This window comes from Melanotaenia boesemani, chromosome 5 (assembly GCF_017639745.1).
Source record: "Melanotaenia boesemani isolate fMelBoe1 chromosome 5, fMelBoe1.pri, whole genome shotgun sequence".
Classification (NCBI taxonomy): Eukaryota; Metazoa; Chordata; class Actinopteri; order Atheriniformes; family Melanotaeniidae; genus Melanotaenia; species Melanotaenia boesemani.
The window spans coordinates 20,257,704-20,277,994 of record NC_055686.1 but is presented as its reverse complement, the minus strand read 5'-3'; the positions used below and the strand labels follow the sequence as shown (position 1 = coordinate 20,277,994).

At 38.5% G+C, this 20,291-nt stretch overlaps 1 protein-coding gene across 5 annotated transcripts in view; it reads right to left on the bottom strand.

The window, feature by feature from the left end:
- Positions 1-5,167: 5,167 nt before the first annotated feature.
- The window catches only part of rgs12a (regulator of G protein signaling 12a), a 32,470-nt gene continuing 17,346 nt past the window's right edge, over positions 5,168-20,291 (bottom strand). For all 5 annotated transcript variants that reach the window (XM_041986470.1, XM_041986469.1, XM_041986471.1 and 2 more), the window contains 15 exons: positions 19,957-19,975; positions 17,979-18,148; positions 16,396-16,488; positions 16,169-16,312; positions 15,405-15,587; positions 15,142-15,292; positions 14,517-14,614; positions 14,132-14,323; positions 13,834-13,907; positions 13,622-13,748; positions 13,101-13,197; positions 12,789-12,847; positions 12,184-12,295; positions 11,394-11,957; positions 5,168-6,279 (listed from right to left, as the gene is read on the bottom strand). In XM_041986470.1, the coding sequence (XP_041842404.1) occupies positions 5,993-6,279; positions 11,394-11,957; positions 12,184-12,295; positions 12,789-12,847; positions 13,101-13,197; positions 13,622-13,748; positions 13,834-13,907; positions 14,132-14,323; positions 14,517-14,614; positions 15,142-15,292; positions 15,405-15,587; positions 16,169-16,312; positions 16,396-16,488; positions 17,979-18,148; positions 19,957-19,975 (2,370 nt within the window). In that variant the 3' untranslated portion in view covers positions 5,168-5,992. The remainder of the gene's footprint in view (positions 6,280-11,393; positions 11,958-12,183; positions 12,296-12,788; positions 12,848-13,100; positions 13,198-13,621; positions 13,749-13,833; positions 13,908-14,131; positions 14,324-14,516; positions 14,615-15,141; positions 15,293-15,404; positions 15,588-16,168; positions 16,313-16,395; positions 16,489-17,978; positions 18,149-19,956; positions 19,976-20,291) is intronic.

Sequence of the window (20,291 nt, the reverse complement as noted above, 5' to 3'; positions counted from 1 at the left end):
GTGGTAAACTAGCAGCTGCTAACTCAACAGTGTTAAGGTGCACAGACAAATGCTCACAAGAGAGTAGAATAAAAGACAAATGTTAAGAAATGTTCTTTTTTTAACTTTATTTAAAAAATAAATAAATAAACTGAACATTCTGCTATATTATATCTGCTATGTGGTATGTTTTATTTATGTCACATAAGACATCACATAGACCTAAGTATGTGAGAGGGATCGCATCTCCCTGACAAATAAGCTGATTTTAAAGATAATCATTAGTGTGACTAGCTGTCAGTTCTGTCATTTATTTATTTTATTTTATTTTATTTTATTTTATTTTATTTTATTTTATTTTATTTTATTTTATTTTATTTTATTTAACTTCCGGTCCAGCAGAATGGTCTGGCTGTTGTGTTGTGCCGAACAAATTTCCTTTGCCAAGGGGAGCTTTAAGGCTCATCTTGATAATCTGATTTATAATTATAATTTTTTTTTTAATTAATTTTGAATTATGGAATTTATGTAATCTTTCTGGACCTGATCAGAAGGGCCAGGAAAAAAGGATAATAGTGAAGATAAGTAAAAAGGAAAGTAGAAAAAAGAAAGAGGGGACAAAGATACAATAAATAGAAGGCATCGACCCTTATCCAACCTAACACCAGAAAACCAATTGATACTCCGGTACAGAAACACAACAGAGAATTTCCTACGACTTTTATAGGAAAACAAAGCTTACAATCATCAGGAGCACCAAAAAAAAGTATCACGACAACAACAAAGGTACCAGAAACACACACACAAAATACACCTAATAAATAAAAAAATATAAAAATAAATAAGTAGTCTTGTCATCCCTATATATAGACACAAGTCCTGGCTCATCATATTCCAGAACTGCTCTAAAGACTCATGTTTTTATTCTGAACAACTCATCTATAAAGGGACTAAGGCTTTGTGATGATGTCATGGCAATACTCGAAAAAATATGTGTAATATGTGATTAATAAAGTGTGAAATGGGGTGTAATACGTAACACAAACCAAAGAAGTAAGCAAGCAGCCTCTGTAAAGGAGTTAAAGCCCTTTTAACTTAATCTCACTAGAGTGTAAAATAATGTGTTACCTTGAGTGTGATATAACTACAAAAAGGAAATTATATAATTAATATTGCATATTAATGGTAACAGGTGTACAACACTGGCAGTAAATATGTGAAGGAGAAAAATGGTTTGTGTAGGAGCACTTCCTGGATTCTCCATCGTCAGGGAGTTTTTGTGAGATCAATGTAATTTTATATTTAACTGTAATTATATTTACATTATGTATCTTTTAATCATGAAGAAGCAACTTCACTGTTGTTTTGATGAGACTTAAATTTCACAATATTAATGTCAAGAGCCATAAAAAACAAGCAATGAGCCAGACCCAACTGCTGGAATATTTCATTTTATAATTTCAAATTATAGGAACTAAGATTCATTAGGGGATAAACAAAAGGCACTGTGAAGCCAGGATGAATCTGAGCTAAACTGGAACTTTAAAAAAAATGCTCAGGCAAATACAGTAGACTGGCTAACTTATGATAGTAGAAACAAACACTGAAATGGCAAGGAACAAATTAGACCAGACAGATGACATACTGAGGAAGTAATGACAAACAAGGGGCAGGTAACAGAACAAGTCTGACTGTGAAACAGGAATTAAACTTGATTGAAAACACATATGGTACACTTTTACAAAATAAAACAAGAAGCAAACTACTTCAATATAACAACATTTAATTACCAAAACACATCCCAGCCTGAGCACAAACTGAAAACCAAACATAGAAAATAGATTTCCAATAGAAATAAAGCAGGAATCAAACCAATACTCACAGTCCATGACAGCTAGCTTTAGAAAACCCTTAGAAAGTGAATTTTGCATAATATGGAACCTTTAAGAATCAACACTCTGCTTCAAATAGCTAAGTTTGAACTAACAGCAAGCTAGAAATCTGGGTTTAGTCATGGACTCAGACCTGAATTTCAGCATTTATATTAAGACTAACTAAAAGTTGGCCTTTTAATACTGAAAGAACATATCAAGGATTAAAGGACTGATGTCTCAGCAGGATTTAGAATAACTTCTCCATGCATTTATCTTCAGTAGACCTGACTACTGTAACACTGTCCTTACAGGTCTCCCAAAAAAGTCCATCAGACAGCTGCAGTTAGTCCAGAACGCGACCACTCTAGTCCTCACTAAGACCAGGAAAGTAGATCATATAACTCCAGTCCTCAGATCTTTACACTGGCTTCCTGTCTGTCAAAGAATTGACTTCAAAATCCTGCTGTTAGGTTACAAAGCACCGAATGGTTTAGGACCAAAATACATTCAGGAACTTCTGGTTTCGTTATGAAGCAACCAGATCCCTCAGGTCATCAGGGTCAAATCTACTTTGAGAAATAAACATGGAGAGGCAGCGTTTTATGTTCTTCACATGTGGAACAAACTCCCAGAAAACTGCAGCTCTGCTGAAACAGTTTTAAATCACGGTTAAAAACTTTTCTATTTACCTTCTTTTATCAAAACAACAGTTAATGATTTCTTGCATTTGGTCTATTTATCTATTAGCTTTGTCTGTTTTCATTTAATTCTTTTTATTTCTTTTTAAAGTTTTTATGTACTTTTTATTGCTTCCTGCACCCCACTGTAATGGCTTTAATTTTGACAATAGAACTGTCTTGTACATGAAATGTGCTACACAAATAAACCTACATTGCCTTGCCTAGATGATCATGTAACAGCTGAATTAGTTTTGCAGTTAAATAAGATAGTTGTCAAAACCATGCCACAACAGAGGGCAAAAGCAGTTAAACTTTTGCCAAAGAGTCCAGAATAAAGTCCAGATTGAGAAGGAATTTAGCATCTGGAAAGGGCCATTGTTTTAATTAAAACTTCATTATGAGAGTACCTTGGAAATCAAGGACTTTCAGGGAGCCAAAGTAACCCTGTAAACTTCATGAGGTCTCAACATTCCAGCAGTGACATGCTGGGTCAAGACAAAATCTCCAGTCCCATAAATTAACCTCTAATTTTCACCAGCTCCAATAATTGCTCACCAGATGCTGAGCTAAAAGAGAGAGAAAGCGCAAAGAGGAGATCTGACAACTTATGAGCCACTGGTATCTGGTCCCAGTATGAACCTAGTGTGTGTTACAAGAGAAAAAATTTAAACCAAGACAAATAATCTATTAATATTTAACAATGCTTATTAACTAAGTAAACACATTAAATATGCCAAATATGCCAAGAAGGAAGAAACTACAACATAATACTCAACATAACCTTATTTATATACAACTCTCAAGCATGTACGAGCAACCCAAAATGCTTTACAGAGTAAAAAATATAAAAGACACAAAATAAAAAATCAACAATTACAACAATTACAACAATAAAACCATAAAAATAGAAGCAACAAGATTAAAAGATACAATACAGCAGTAATTTGAATAATAATAAAGCAAGGAAATAAAATAGAATAACAATAAATAAACTAAAAGGTAGATTGTCTATAACATTACTAGAAGCCAAAAGAGATTAACAAGACTGAAGACTTTTTTTAGAAGGAAGGGTTTTAAGTCTTGATTTAAAAACTGATTATGTTCCTAATCTACCATTCATTACCATGTGATATATAAAAAATATTACAATATGGTCTTCTGCTTCTGGGTATCTGTTAGGGGACAGAAGACAAGTGTCACATTGTCTTCAACAGGATTTTGTGCAAAGTTTATACTATAAACAAAATATATATACAAAATGTCTCAGAAACTGTATGTGACATATATGTCCCGTTGGGCTCTTATGGGTTAAATTTGACAGTTAGCCAATGGAGGGAGGCTAGTACTGGCAAAATGTGCTCAAATTTAGCTGAACTGGTTGTAGAGTTCTGAACAGATTGAAGGATCTTGAGATAAGTATTTGGACATCCTACTAAAACAGCATTACAGCTGCCAAGAGTGGAAGAAATAAAAGTATGTATGAGTTTTTCAACATCGGTTTGAAATAAAATATTCCCAATCTTGGCTATGTTCGTGAGATTAAAGAAAGCTGTTCTTGAGACCTGCCTAATATGGGAAAGTAAAGTAAATTCTGGGTCAAAGATAACTCCAAGGTTCTTCACAGTGCTACTAGAAGCCAATGTGATGCCATCCAAAAATAGTAAGTGTGCACACAGGGAATCTCTGCTCAGTTTAGGACTAAAAACAATGACTTCAGTTTTTGTTGAATTTTAAAGAATAAAATTCCTGCTCATCCAGACTTTGATGTCATCAAGGCAGGTCTGTAGTTTATTTAACTGTTTAGATGAAAGTTATAACTGGATATCATCTGCATAACAATGGGAATTGATCTTATTATTTCTGATGATGTTGCCAAGAAGCAGCAAGAGAAGAGAACTGGACCGAGACCAGAACCTTGGGGGATACCGTGGGTGACTTGGGTTTGTGTGTTTGTTTATATATTCAAGCTGGAATTTTTCTGATAGATATGATTTGCGCCAAGCAAAAGCCGAACCCTTCATCCCAATTATATGTTCGAGTCTATGTAGTAAGATGTTATGGTCTATAGTGTCATAAGCTGTGCTAAGATCCAGAAGAACCAGCAAAAAAACAGCAAAACTATTATCAGAGGCCAAAAGGAGATCATTAAATGCAGTCTCAGTACAATGATGCGCCATAAAAACCAGACTGAAATTCTTCAAACAAACCATTATTTTGTAAATGAAGAGTTAATTGGTACAGAACAACATTTTAGCAAAAGAGCTGGCTTTTTAAGGTGCAGTTTAATGATGGCTAGTTTAAAAGTTCTTGGAATATAGCCAGTAAGCAGAGATAGGTTGATCTGGATTAGCATAGAGGATCTGATTAAGAGAAGGTCGTCCTTGAACAGTTTAGTAGGATTGGGGTCCAAGATGTAGAAGATTTATTAGCTCTGATGTTTGCTATTAGCTCAGCTAGGTCAATGGGAGAGAAACAGTGAAGGTGAGGGGCTAAAGCTAACCTTTCTGAAACCTCATCTTCAGGCAGTGAAGTTTTCCTGGTTATGGGATGTGGAATATTAATTTGCCACATAAAAGCTCTTCAAATAGAATTTTTCTCATGTCGAGAGCCTTCCTATGAAACCTAGCAACAACAGTTGTTTAAAGTCAGTTTAGTTAGAAGCAGTCAAACAATTTTATTTAATGAACAATACAGTCGACTTAAAAAACACAGAAGCAGGAAATATAGACATTAAAGGTACCGCCATGTATTATCTGTAAAACATAGGAAGACTGTGAAGAAGAAAAACTGAATATCCAAGAAAGATATTCTCTGTCCTCTGATCCTGTTAACAGAGTTACATCTAGCACGAGGTCCTACAGTGGGTGTTACTTTCTAACAGGTCAACAGAAGTTTTAAGTTTTACTGAACTTCAACTACATCTAACAGCTTTCTGCAACAGAAGAATAGCAGGAAAAGTGAGTTAGGAAACAACTGTTGCAAATCCTGGCAAATGCACAATGGGTATGATCATTTTGTCGTAATGTTCTTCTATCTTAAAAGCTTCATTAATGAGAAGTTCTTAGGCTGTTAATTATGCTTTAAGTAACTGTTTGTTACATCTGTAATTAATGTTGTGGGTGTATAAGCAGTTACTGGCAAATATGATTTATAATGCATAAAGTGGTTCCCAAACTAAGTTTCACTTGATAGTCTACAGTCTAATATAGCTAATAATAGAATTGTATTTCACTTAATTATTAAACAATACCAACAAAATCACTGTCCCAAAATTACAACCATAGTAAACTTAACAAAAGGGCGTCAGAATTTATAACAAATATACAATATCTAACACCAATATATTGATTATGTTTAGACAGGAAATTGACAGCTTCATCATGCAGTCCATTGTTTGACAAATTTTATTACAGACATCGGTGCCCTAAGGCTTCAAAAGTGCAGTAGTGGGGGTTTCCTTTATACAATTGTGGCCTTGTACAGGTCTGTCTGGCAGTCTTTGCTCTCTGGAAGGTTACGGCCGTTCTGGGGCATCTGGGCATTCCTCATTTTGGACTGACACTGTCGCAGCTCAGCAACATAACCCTGGAAACTCAGGCTCAGCTCAGAGTCCTCTCCCTGAGATGTTTCCAGTGTTCCTTCTTCTAGATGCACTCCCTCCACATCCATCACCTCCTGAACCGTCTGCACAGCATCTGCCCTGTCAGCTGGTGGTTTGGTGCTGAGGGCTGTTTCTGTTTGTCCTTCTGTACACAGCAGAAAAAAATTTGGACAATTTAAGATGAGCTGATATGTTATTGACATAAAAATATGCTTTGGAATATTTATGAGAACAGTTGAGGATAAATGTCAAAAAGGTTATTGAATAAACAGACCAGAATAGATAAAGAATGACTCCAAACAGCTATAAACGCTATAAAAAATCATTCAAAAGAGCTAAGACAGATACAGCTAACATGTAAAATCATTTTATATATATAAAAAAAGTATTAAACCATTCAAACAAGACAGAAAGTCATTGTAAAACCATTGAAATGAACTTAATTAGAGACAAAAAAGCACATGGAAAGAATGCAGCTCTTGGATGTTGCATTCACTGACTTGTTCTGCGGATATTACACACTGTCATAAGCAACAGGTAATTCATTTAGTTATATCACCCGAACATGGCACCTCCTAAAAAGAGTAGCTGGTCCATTAACAGCTACTTACTTCTTCATTTTCCTCTTTTTCTGCTTGGCTCTTCTGTGTAAAAACCCAAACATTTGGCTAACAGAGGTCAAAATGAGAAAAATCCAAATAACTCATTCATACTTTGTCTTCTCTTCCTGAATCATTGTCATATCATTATATTGTAAGATGGACAGATGTTTATCATGGCTGTGTAAGATTTTCAGATAGATTCTGAGGAAGTCAGTGAGTGGGTGCAGAAGCCTTTCCATTCCCCTTGCTTGAAAGAACACGCTAGTTTAATGCATTGTGTAATTTGATTTTGTTGTGTAATGTCAAAACAATCTTGATAACTACTTTTGCTTAAACTTGCAAATTCATGGGAAAGACCTGAATGAAAAGTAGAAAGGGTTCAAATTTGTAGTGAAACATAAAATTGATGTTAGATTTAGCATATTTGAACATTGCTGTTTCTACTTTGTGTTTAATATCTCAGAGGTATGACCTCATCAAAATGACACATAATGATAAATAAAACATCCTCTAACATCCCTCTGTTCTCAGACAAGTGCACTCAGGAAGCTATAAACCCAAAGTTTCTGTGATGCTGGCATCATAGTTATGATGAGTGATAAACTGTACACGATGTGGCCCCAAAGACTCTAAACACAGAGGGCAAACTCATTCAAACACGGCACTTTAGCACATTGATGCTCCCAAACTGTTGGCTGTGATTCACTGCTGTCCAGCGCAGATGTAAACACAGCTTGTGAACCACAACAGCTGACCTTCCAGCCACTCAGCAAGCCACTGAGTTGTAAAGTGGATGAATGACCATGTTGCATTCCAAAAAAAAAAAAAAAAAAAACTCAAATAGTTGGTTTAGGTTGTGAAAGAAGTTCAAGGATATTGTGCTAACTCAACACAAATGTTTGTCAGAGTTTTCCATTGTATGTGGTGTATTGATCCTGGTATGTAGACTTGGAACGTATCCAAAACCATAAATTCATCCATCTATGCATCCCAAATCTTTGCAGCAGTAAATCCCAAACAGATATCACAAGATAGATTTAGAAAAATGCTTTGTCATCTATGCTGAAATTGGATTATGTAAAAAAAAAAAGGCATTCTGTTCAATAATTTTGGCTAAATAGATAAATAACTTAATATTCAATTAATTTTCGCAACTGGCCCTTTAAGTAATTTAAGCCAAAGGTTTGGGAGCCACTGCTTTGGCTACAGTCCTAACTTAACCACTCATCCACTGGACAACCAGTTTTTTGTGCAAAAAAAAAGTAAGACCTAGAAGACTGACAGTCTTAGCGCTAATGGAGTTAAAAATTCTAAAAATGAAGAAACACCTGACTTCATCTGCAAGCAAGGATCTCATTAAAATAGGTGTGCTTTTTAACTGTTTGCACATATATCATTTTTAGGCATGTTCACAATGCTTGAGCTTTCTGACTGTGCCATGACATGTAGAAATGATGAGCAGTTAAACCCTGCCATGCCTCCTGACTAGATTTGTCAGCAGCCATAGCATCGTGACACAGGCTGGTCAGGCTGGAACAGACCCAGACACAATTCCTTACTGAGCCTAGCTGCCAAAGATCTGTACAGAATCATCCTCTCACCGCCAGATGGATAATAAGGCTGGCCCAGGATGAGTGGCTGTCGGCTTTGAGAGCTGACGTTGGAACACGAGGAGCAAGACTGTGAAAAGAGCCTGAGGGGAAAAGGAGCCATATGGTTCCTCAGGTGCACACTGCTGAAACAGGCATTACAAAGCAAGTTTTGATTATAGCCTGGACTTAAAATGAGGTCCTAAACAGCCCAAAAAACCTTTAATAATCTCTGTAGTGGCCTAATGTTCTTTCTGACCAGATCTGACATCTGAGCATGATACTGAAAGAAAAGACGTCCATCGTTGATTTACCTAATTATGATATCTTGTTTAGTAGTCTGCAAATTAATTTTAAATGTTACTGTTTTAATATATATATATATATATATATATACTACCTTTCAAAAGTTTGGGGTCACTTCCCTATTGAATCCCATGGCAAAGTGACCCCAAACTTTTGAACGGTAGTGTATATGTATTTATAATCTTCATGTAACTGGGATCATCTAAAATTCCATACATGAATGTAGTTACACTGTGTGAAGTGGCCCCCTAGTGGACATCCTATTTCCCGCAGATAAACAGAGCAGAGAGGTGACTATAGCTGAAGCTCTTTGGATTCAGACCAGAACTCCTCTGATTTTTATTCCACCTGTCTAATCAAGGCTCATTTACAAAATAAGGCACTGAAACCATGTGAGGGGTTAGAAACACAAAAGTTAATAACCTAGACAACAACTTTGCTGCATGTACATCAGTGACCTCAGGGTCTTGTGTACATATAATTCTCAAGGCATCCTTAATATTTATGCACACCATCAATGTGACAGTAGAGTAGGGAGAAACGTGAATTCATACCCAAAGCAGTATTTCATTTATTCATGTTGTATATAAAGAGAAGCAGCTGAGCTTTTTGTTTTTCTTTCTACTGCATTACATCGTGCCAGTGGAGCTGACAAGCAATTACTGTAATCTAACCCCTTGAAACAGCAGAGGGCGTCTGTATATCATTAATACATGAGCTGAAAAGGAACGTCTGCCATGATGGACATCAAGCAGACTGAAAGAAAAACAGGAAACATGATGTTGAGCTGTATTTGATTCCCTAGCATAATTTGAAATAAGGTGTTTGTCTCTTAAATTCATCATTAAGCCTAAACAGCATCATGTGCACACTAAATACAAATCTAAGAACTTTATAAAGCCTTTAAAAGTAGGAAAGCAGGGGCGTTAAAATGTTGTATGTCCACATTTTTTCCAGTATTGAGGTGACCTTAGCCAATCATAGCAACATTTCTTATTTCAGCATGTGGAAGAAAAATATTCAGAGAAACAGGCAGGGAGATAGATGAAAACCACTTGTGACAGTATCTATCTCCAGCACAGTCAGCCAGTGGATAAGGTTACCATGGTGCCCGTTGATGGGAAGAATCAGCCTGATGCACTTGGCAACCAGAAAAGAGGCTGTGCAAGAGCTGAAAGGCTTCGATCCTTCCTCGTCATCTTGTGTGAATATCCCCTTACAATAACGATTGATTTTTAAAACAAGGCAATGACGTCATTCCCCATAAACTTTCATTGATGGTCAGAATTATAGATGTTGACTTTGAACACAAGCAGACAGATTTTGAGGAAACCAGCACCACAAAGACAACAAAACTAAAAAAATCACATCACTATTCAAAATTCCCGAAACATACACTACGAGGATGCAGGAATAATAACTTGCAAAGAAAAGAAAACAGAAGATGAAAACTACCAAGAGGAGATGAGCAACGGAAAACAAAGTTTAACAACAGACTCAAAAGACCTATGATGTGACAATACAACTACACACATCATAGCATCGGCCCCATTAAAAAAAACGAAAAAGGTAATAAAACAAGCAAGTAGGACAAGCAGCGACACTAAACAAACACCACACTGAACGATCTGAACAGAAAACACACAGCAAGCATCGACGCCGCAGAATGAAATGCACACAGGAAAGTACACAAAAGAGTGGGAGCTGATGAGAAAAGAACGCCACAAGACAAGGCAGAGCTAAAGGAGAACGGAAAAAGGCAAGTGGAGGCAGATAGAGGGGGTGGTGGGACTGGTGGGAGAGAAAACTGATCTCACAAATGTGTAAAAAGACAGACGAGAGTGATTTCCAATTCTAACATTTATTAGATCTATTCAATCACAGGTACAGAGTTTATTGGCAGGGATTATCTACAACAGGCACCTAGAGAGGAAGTGAACGAGCCAGGAAAAGAGTGACAGGCACTTCAACAATGTCACTGACACTAAGGAGCAAATGTCCTCTGATGACTAATTATTTTCACCACTGCTCAAATTGCTACAGCATGAGCTGACAATGCTTAATGACTCACCACTTTTAAAGAGCTTTAAGGAAAATAAAAAAAAGAGGCTTTCTGATACTGACATTGTTGAATTGCTCTCAACTAAAAGTGGATGGATGGAGAGGAATACAGCTTTGTTTTTAAATGACTGTTCAGTATTTGCAGCTGTAAAGCCATTTCATGGCTTGTTCCATTGTTTTAACTGGATGCTAATCTCATCACTTTCAACAGCAGTGTCGTTCTGAATCCCAATCTTCAGTACAACATTGTGCGACAACAACACTGTTAAAGATTGATTATGAGTCTGTGGGCATAATGTGTATGCTAAAACAATCATAAGATCAGTCACATGTGCATGCACCCAAAAAAAACAACAAAAATAACCTTGAAATACTTAACTGGAGTGAACGAATGCCAGTCACATGGTCAACTCAATAGTTTGCGGCACTGGATTTCTAAGTAAATGTCACTAACAGAACAAAATATACACATCACTATTTACAAGTTAATCTGAGTGTAATTGTGTTCAAACACGTGCTTTACTGAGTTTAACAGAACAAATCAGGCAAATTGAGAAAGAGTCTATATCAATTTGTCATTAAAGTGCGTCAGTATAGAGTTTTATCGTGAATGTGGTCCAGTTATGACCACAGAGAGCACACACATGCAGATGCACGCACACAAACAAACTAAGAACCGGTTTATTTCACTGTAGAAGTACCTGAACTGGACTTTCCATCTCCACCTGCATCTGGAGACTGGGAGCAGGGTGGTGGTGGGGTGAAGTTGGGCTCAGGGAGGCTGCTCTCAAAGGACGGCATGGGGGATGGAGAAGGTGGCAGCAGAGTGCTGTTGGGGCTGCTGATGTCGCCTTCGCCTACAAGGGTCAGATCGTTGTGGGTGTCCTCCTCCACAGTGCGGAGACTTGGCCGGGTGTCTGAGGGGCGTGGGATAGGGGACAGGTGGGTGCCAAAAGTTGGGTGACGGGGAGGGGGCAGCAGGCACCGCCTGGCTGCAGAGTGTCCATTAGCACTGGTGCTGAGGGAGGAGTCCAGGCTCTCTGAGCGGAGGCTGGAGGTGAGGCACCCCCGTGAGGAGATGCCATTCTCTCGGCTTTGTTTTAGGGAGGTGGGGGTGGAGCTGGCCAGGTTGGAGGACACTGAACAGGAGGAAGTGGGTGGAGCCAGGCGCAGAAAGTCAGGAAGCACCAAGTCTTCTTTGTTCAGGAGTCCACGCTGATCATTGGCTCTGGTGCTCTGAGCCCGGCTTAGAAGCTCAAAGAATTCTATAAAACAAATCCAAAAGTTTTTTTTTTTTCAACTTAAACTTAAACTAAAAGAAAAGAAAATGATCAATTGGGTTTAACACCAAACACAGCATCCTCACACCTGACAGAAAAAACCTCTCCGGAACAGCCAAGCATATCAGTTAGTCCTGAGGCAAAGCAAAGCCCAGAAATCCACCACAAGTTCAAAAAGGAGTAAAAGAAATAAAGAAAAGGGGGAGTTTACCTTCAGCTTCATCTATATTAATCTTTTTCTGTTTTCTCTTTTCTCCTGGGAATGCTGAGTCTGGTCCACTTGCTCTCACAGAAAAGTCCTTTGTTGTTGACCTCTCATCTCCCTGCAGATGCAACAATAACAATGCACTCTGTTAGGGGATGGAGGGCTTGGGGGGTTGGGGGGGTCCTAAGGGGAAGGCAAAGCATGAGCTGCTAAGCACTTTACTCCAGACTTGGACAGCTCCAGTCTGGACACTGGCTGTGTCCAGATTTACAGAGACCCTCGTAAAATGATGAGTCTAGCCCATCTGTCAGGTGTGCGCTTTTACTGACTGTGATAGCATCTAGGCTACGTACCAATTGCATACGTATGGTGCAGTGTTAAAAGCAGGGGAAACTTGAGCAAGTGAGTCAGCCAGACTAAAAGTTACAGCAAAAAAAAAAAAAAAAAAATCTAAAAATAGATTAAGAACCAAAAGGAAATAAACACCAACTGACAGATTAGTTTCCAGGAAAGATTAATATAAGCCAGATTACTAGAAAAGGGGAAAAAAAACACCACATGTGGACGTTTTTAGTAACATATGTGAGAACAAAGATGTTTAAAGTACTCACTGCTGCTGATAAACTCCTGGTTGGAGGGTGGCTTTTTAGCGAGGAAGACTTTGATTTATCTATTTGACAAAAAAGAGGAAATAAATTAAAATTCATCAGGATGATTAGAGCAGAGTGACAGAGAAGGGGGCACTTGAGACATAAGAGATGGGTTCAGCAAAACTTGAATATGTTCATACACAACAACTGAGGAGGGCAAGAAGATACTAGCAGCGGCTAAACTTCTGGAAAACAGTTCCTTACGAGTTTTAATGGGGAAAACACCACCTCTTTATGTTTTAGTCAAGAATATTACACGATTGTATGTTTTACCTTTCCCTGAGCATGGGTCTGCTTGCTCCAACACAACTCGCAGGCCATCCAGACTTGATATGGGGGCACCCAGATCCAAAGGCTCAGTATCTCCGCTCTGAGGCAAAACATAGCATGTCAGTACCTTTACCTATTCAGTATATGGTTGATATCTGAGTCCATGAGCCTGGGCTTAATTTATAAGCCATCTCCTAGCTCTGGTTTATTGTGTAATGCAGTTATAATGCCTGGAAACCCACAGGACTAAAATAAATTTGACAGGGGTTAAGGGGAGGGAGAAAAGAGTCGCCGTGTTTGAGGAGTGTCGTCATTCTTAATTATAGCCCTGCTGCTCCATCTTCACAGGCTGGGCTGAGTCAGAGCACTAACCACAGTGTAGAGTTGGAAAAGGATGTGGTTGTCTCCCTCCCCTGACCATGATACTCCACCCTGTGGCACTGTCATACACTGCACAGGCTGTTCTCTGGACACACAGGAGCTTGAAAGACATTAAAGTATTGTACCCACTGGGGATAACTTACTATTTTAGCCACGAGATCACTGAGATGGAGACCATATTTGGCCACCACGGGACGCAGGACCTCAGTGACTGGTTTGGTAGGTTTGGCTTTCAGCCCCACAGAGCGGTTAATGGGTACCAGGTCCAATCTAAGAGAAAACAAAGAGCATAGAGTAAATAAATTAGACAGCATTAAAGCATAAGTAAGAAAATCAGAAATTTAAAGGTTCATACCTAAACAAGGTGCGCCTCTCCAGTCTTAGGTCCCGTGAATTGAGGGTCATGCAGTCTTGGTCCAACACTAATGGCTACAAGCAGAGAAACAAACACAAATTCTAAAAAGATTATCAAAAGACATGTTTAATTTACTTTATAAACTGATTTAATTAAGGTCTAATGTGGTTTCCTTAAACAAAAGAAACAATATTTAAGTGGTAACACTTTGCTTTCTAACACACACACAAATGGCCATCTAGATCTATTAAAATGTTTTCTGCACCACTTTTGTGTGAGATAATCATATGTTCTTTACCTTCTCTCCTCCCACCAGGAAAAGGTCGACAGCAGCAATATTGACGTTGATATTGCGACACAGATCTTGCAGGACTTCTCTAATGGAGGCACTGGGCCGAAGGGTGATGGAAGAGCAGGAACCATCAGGCAGCAACACGCTGCATTGTTTGGGCGAGCGATCCCACACTCCCACTGAGTGTCGATTTTCAGACTAAGAGCAGGAGATATATGAAAAGATTCAAAGTTGTTTTAAAAAGTCATGTTTGTTTATATTATCCAAGCACAAAATGCGAGTGGCTTTTTGTTCTAAACAAGTGGGAAAAATATTTTGGGGGATATTGTATTAGCTATAGCAGACCTGGGGCTCTGTGTTTCCATGGTGATCCAACCTAAAGGAATCTTACCTCAATCTTGCCAGCAGATCCAGAAGTGGGAATCTCCAAACTGGCACTGGACGATAATGATCCCTGGGACTCTCTTCGTCCGTTACTGCCCCAGTAATCTGCATGATAAACGCAAGGATGATGACACTACTCATGTAACCTGACATAATATGTATTACCAAGACAGCGTCAAGGAACAGCGTGATACATGAGATTGCTTTAAATTTATAAGGCAGTGTTGTGTTTAATTAGAAAAGCGTGGCTGTAGGAGAATTAATGGTTGAAGATTAATAGCATTTTAGTTCAGCTACATTTAGTGACACTAATTCAAAATCAATCAAGTAGGAAATGCATATTAGGTTGCATAAAGAAAGAAAAATGTTAAGTTTTCTGATTACTGTGAGTCATCTGTGTTCTCCTGGTGACTATTCAGTTAGTCAAACATTTAGAGTGTAAGTGTGTTTTTGCCAGTGTTTCAGTGGTTTGTATGAAACATTAATCACTTCAAGGCAGTTTGTAAACGTCTTCCTGAAATGTGAAGTGGCTCAGAGTGATTGTTAAATGACACTCAAGCACTTCAGAAACTGGCAATGCAAAAAGACAAAACAATAAGGAGCTTTAGAGATTATTCATTCACAGGTCTCACCAAGATTAATGTCGCCAATGTCCTTCTTCTTTGGACCCTTCCCAAAGCTCCTGTTGCGGGACCACGAAAAGAAGATCCCACGTTTTTTGTCGGCACTCTCATCCCTGGTGTCTTCATTCAGTGACCTACCTGATTTCTGCTTTCTGACTTCCTGTAAGTTGGAAAGACAAAAATCTAGTTTACCTGTTGATCTGGGCAGGAGTAGGTAATGCCAACTATTCCAAACCTCCTTCAGCTGTAACACAGTCATGCTTTAGGGGTACCTTTTTAGGGGTGGAGATGGTCGAGCGGTCTGAGCTAGCACTGTGTTTTGAAGGCGCAGGACTGCAGGGGATCTGGTAGGGGTCTGGCAGGGGTTGACCATCCACCTCAGCACGCAAACACTCCTGGTAGAGGGAGGACTTGAGGAATCGTGAGTAGCTGTCAAACTTCATCAAGTTGAAGATCTGAGGATAAAACAGTTTGTAAAAGTAAAAGAATGGAAAAAAGCAAAGATGCACTAGACTTAAAAAATTCAAGTGTAAGATAAAGAAAATTAAACAGACAGAGTCAATAAAAAAAAACTACTGGTGTTAATGTATGTTGACATACAGCTGATGTCATGACAGGAGTCTGTAGAGTTCACATTTAATAAAGCTCATCGGCAGAATGAAAATACACAGATCTATGACTGTCTGTGGCTCTGTGTGTGCAGTATGTGCTAGGTTCACTGTGGGAGTATGCCAGTTTGTGTTTATCTCTCTGGTAAAGCCTCAGAGCCTTTTTGTAAACAAACCCAGATGGTCACCGAAAAAAAAACAAGACAATATGCTTCTGCAAAGCAACTAAAGACTAGATGAGAACAAAGCCCCCTACCGCACACAGAATCCCTCCTCCATTAATGCTGCCTAGAAAATGATTTGATCTTAAGCTTGAACTACCAAATTTGTCAGAGGAGAGAAAACCTAGTTATGTAGAAAATTGAAATAACTTTGGTTATAGCTGTGGAACTCTGATAAATGAACTCAAACAGCTGTGCTGTAGGTACCTGTAGCTGCTGGGTCTTGAACATGTCGGGCCGTGGAGAGGTGAGGACGTCGTCAGCCAGCTGGGCCTGGCTGTCGATGTTGACTGGCATGGTGGCCTGGCTGGACAGGAAGCTGTTGTAGATCTCTCCTGCTCTCTGGGACAGCTGCAGGAAAGCAGTTCGGTGTATGAACTATAGAAAATTGTGATGCTGCATGTCTTCGTAGCTGCATCCACAGTGGCACTTACCTGCTTTTTATCTGTTGCAGGGACATGACTGAAGTATTCACAGGCCTGCCAGAACAAGATATTCTCTTCACTGAATTCTTTTTTGAGAAATTCCTGTAGAAGTACACAAGACGTTTTATACAATGTGAAATTGGAGATCACTTTCTTCTCTTACCAGCGCTGTTGCTGTTAAAACCATTAGTGAGGGCAGAAATTATCAGGTATAATGTAACAAGACTGGTGTATTGTTAGTGTAGGCACAGGATGGTGTGGGCGAGAGCAGCTGATCAGTGTGGAGGGAAGGTGAGGAGAGAGGTGGTTTGAGGAAGTCAGAACTTAATGTCGAGCTTTCTGAAGGTGTTGTGGGCAGCAATCAAAGACACATTTTTTATGTGGGAGGAAATAGTATGTGATAATATAACAAAGGTGCTTCAATTTAAAAGGATGAGTTTTGTATAAACTGTTCTTAACTATGAACAACTACAAATACCAACACCGTTGCTAACAGTATATCACATATTGCATCATTGTGAAATGTGTTGCATCTATAAAAGGGATTATCATCACACTCTGCAGGTTGCCTTTGCTTTGTATCGGGATTCAGCTCCTTTTAGACCATCCCTGAACAACAAACAAAGGGAGATTGTTTCTAATTTATATTAAAGCAAATCTGATACTTTTTGCTTAACTGGTTTAAAGCAATAGAGTCACCAGGGGCTGACTAACCCCTAACCCTAACCCTGCATTATTCATGGTTGTAATACAGTAGCAGTAGTGATTGTCCTAACTAGAATAAATTATGATGAGGAAAACAACAGCAAGAACTGCACTGGATATTCTTCAGGAATTACTTGGATCTCTGTGAATATCAAAAAGATTATAACAAATACGGGAATATTCTGTTCAGACAAGTGAATTTACGTTGTGCTGGTCCAGGCCAGTACCAGAAAGTGAGTCATGTTATGCGTAAAATCTTCCTTAATACAGACAAAAATCATTAGTTCATTTTTTTTATTTGATTTCCCTTTGCATTCACCTTTTCAGCTAAAAATACAGCAAGAGAAACCCAGTTTGGGACTTGACAGTTTTACTTTTAAGCTGTTAAATTGTATACTAATTTAGAATCTTAGGGGTGTAACAACAAAATGGAGATTAGAAGAAGAGAACCTTATACTGATCAGACTTTCAGAGGGAAAATCCTTAATGTTACTCAAAAATCCCTGGATAAGTAATAGACAAGTGCATGTTAACAAGCATATGCACAATATGTCATCACTGCATTTATAGTCCTCACAAATGCTCAAAAGTATCAAATATTACAATTTTTATGTTATTCAACTTCTGCCACATGAACATCTATGATGACTTTAATCTATAAAGTACATACGGTTTTGCTTTCAAAATATTTTGGAATCAAAACAACATGTTGGTGTAGGGATGCAACCAAAACAGCCCAATACATAAAATCTGATTGTAGGAATGCTTACTCATTCTGTATTACATGCTAATCTGAAGAACTAAGAAGCTGTTATCATGCTAGCTGTTTGTCAGCACTTTTGAGAACTTCTGAGGGGATTCAATCAAGTCAAACCTTCTAAACTTACCGAGAAGTAACGCACGCCCACGGGGTCTTGAAGAAGTCGCTCGAAACATGTGGACCAACTGGCCACACGTTGTTCTGAACCCCCTTGATGGCTACCTTGTCCTGGAAGACTACCATTACTGTTCAGGCTGGTTTGGCTGCAGCATCCCGGCAACTGGATTCCACTGAAGTCTGCAAGACGAGAGAACACAATTCAAAGGTTGGAAAGTTCTGATGTAAAAGGATAACTCCTGCCAGAGGGGATGTTGGAGCCATTTTCCTGTCTGTCCTTTCAACCCTTCTAAATATTTCATGGGGTTTTGGTTTTACTTCCCTTTAAGTTTTTTTTTCTCCATTTATCTAGTCTGTCTTTAAGAAAGCAAACTACTGTACTTACTCGGGCTCTAAATAAACAAAAGAGAATTTGGCTCTTCTAGTTTGACAATATAAAAGATACCAAAAGGGTGTTTTTTTCAAAAGGCACTTGCAAATGTTGACTGATCTGTCTTTTCTTTTCTTTTTTTTAAATTATAAAACAAACAAAGAAAACTGTGATTCTGGTTATACTACAAGGGTTACCAACTCCACCATTGCAACTAAACCTCTTACTGAAATATGTGTAACAATTTCCAAGAGTATTAACTGAAGAAGGGATGGATTTGTTCTACAATTGCTGTAATAACATAATATGAAATGCTGAAAGCCGAATGGTGCCCTGAATGCAATTTTGAAAACAAATGACAATAAATTTTTAGACTACATCCTAAATAAAGAAAGAGCAGATGTCGCTCACTTTTTAAAGGAGATAGTAGCAAAAAAAAAGCTCTAGATAAAAAGGAGGGTGGGGAAGTACCTGCTATCATGGCAGCAGATGGCCACTTTAGAGCTGTGGGCAGACCCAGTGGGGAACACACAATAAAAACAAAAGGGTCACTGCAGCACTAGTTATAGATACACAGTCTTTGACATTCTTTGGAGAGTCAACTGGTTGTCATAGGCAACTAGAGCTAGCTGAATTTATCTTTGCGTTTGAGAAGAGAAATTTTTGTCCAGTCAAGTAAGGACCAGTAGTGCATATATTGATCCTGCCAAAACGCCTGCATGAGTGGGAGGGATTTACAAACAGGTGTAGTGCAAATTGCTTTGTGAAACCAAAGTACTGCAAATAGCATCTCAGATCAGAGTATGACTCAGGTGGCCTTGGTGTGACCTTTCAAACCTACAGTATGTCTTAGTTCAGTTAAAACTGTAGATGTGTATACGGATAAACACACTATGATTCAAGGTAACTAATGCAATTTGAGGAACTGTGGGCTTTGTTTTTGTTGTTTTTCATTTCAATCCAGAAAAATACTTCGGTCGGTTTGTCAAGTTTGCCTACAAACCTTTTGTTTGAACTTGATTTAATACATTAGAACTGAGGCTAATTAAAAAAAAAAGAACTGAGGCTTATGGATGTGTGTTTAGCACACTGTTTGCTGCTGCTCAGTAAATGGGATGGCTTAAGAGAGCCAACACCTCCGTATGTCTGATCCACATCCGTGAAGCGAAAAAAGCTGATCTCCTTACTCTACTTGTGTTTATGTTGTTAAAAGTGCTATGTAAGGTTCGGCTAGACATCATTATACGTGAACCCTGACTGGAACCGAAAACACCCTTAACATACATTCTTTAGTAATGAGCCCTGCTTCTTAATACATCATCCTCATAGAAATACATTTTATTAGATCACTTTACTGAACAAGTAAAAAGTTGTATGTTGAGGTTCAAGGGAATAAAGAGAAAAGTGCTGCAAACTAATCAAGTTCAAAGAGTTTCTCTTTGTTAGTGAAAAGGCATGGTTAAGGAAAAACCTTAAGTTGTTGGTATTGTTAATAAATAGCAACACAGCTTGAAATCCTTACTTAACATCATATCAAGGGATTGTGTTTTGGATTATTTTATATCTTCCTTTAAAAAATGGATTTTTTTAAGTTAGTCAAAAAGGAAAATGTACTCACCTTCTGAAGAAGCTGCAGACTGGAAGAGAACAAAGAGAGACATGAGTGAGAAGCTGCCCTCATGACCTCCTGAACCGAGACAAGAGACTGAAGCCTGAGTTGGTGGGAGTTTTTCAGGCACTACACCAGCCGCTTTGAGGGGTGTGTGTGTGTGTGTGTGTGTGTGTGTGTGCTGGGCTGTACTTACACAAGCCCATTAATTTGAAAATGGGTGGACTTCTAGACTCTACCACACACACAGATGTTCACACCTCCCCACCAGGACCCACCCTTTATTTTATATTACCTCCACACACACACACACACACACACACACACACACACACACACACACA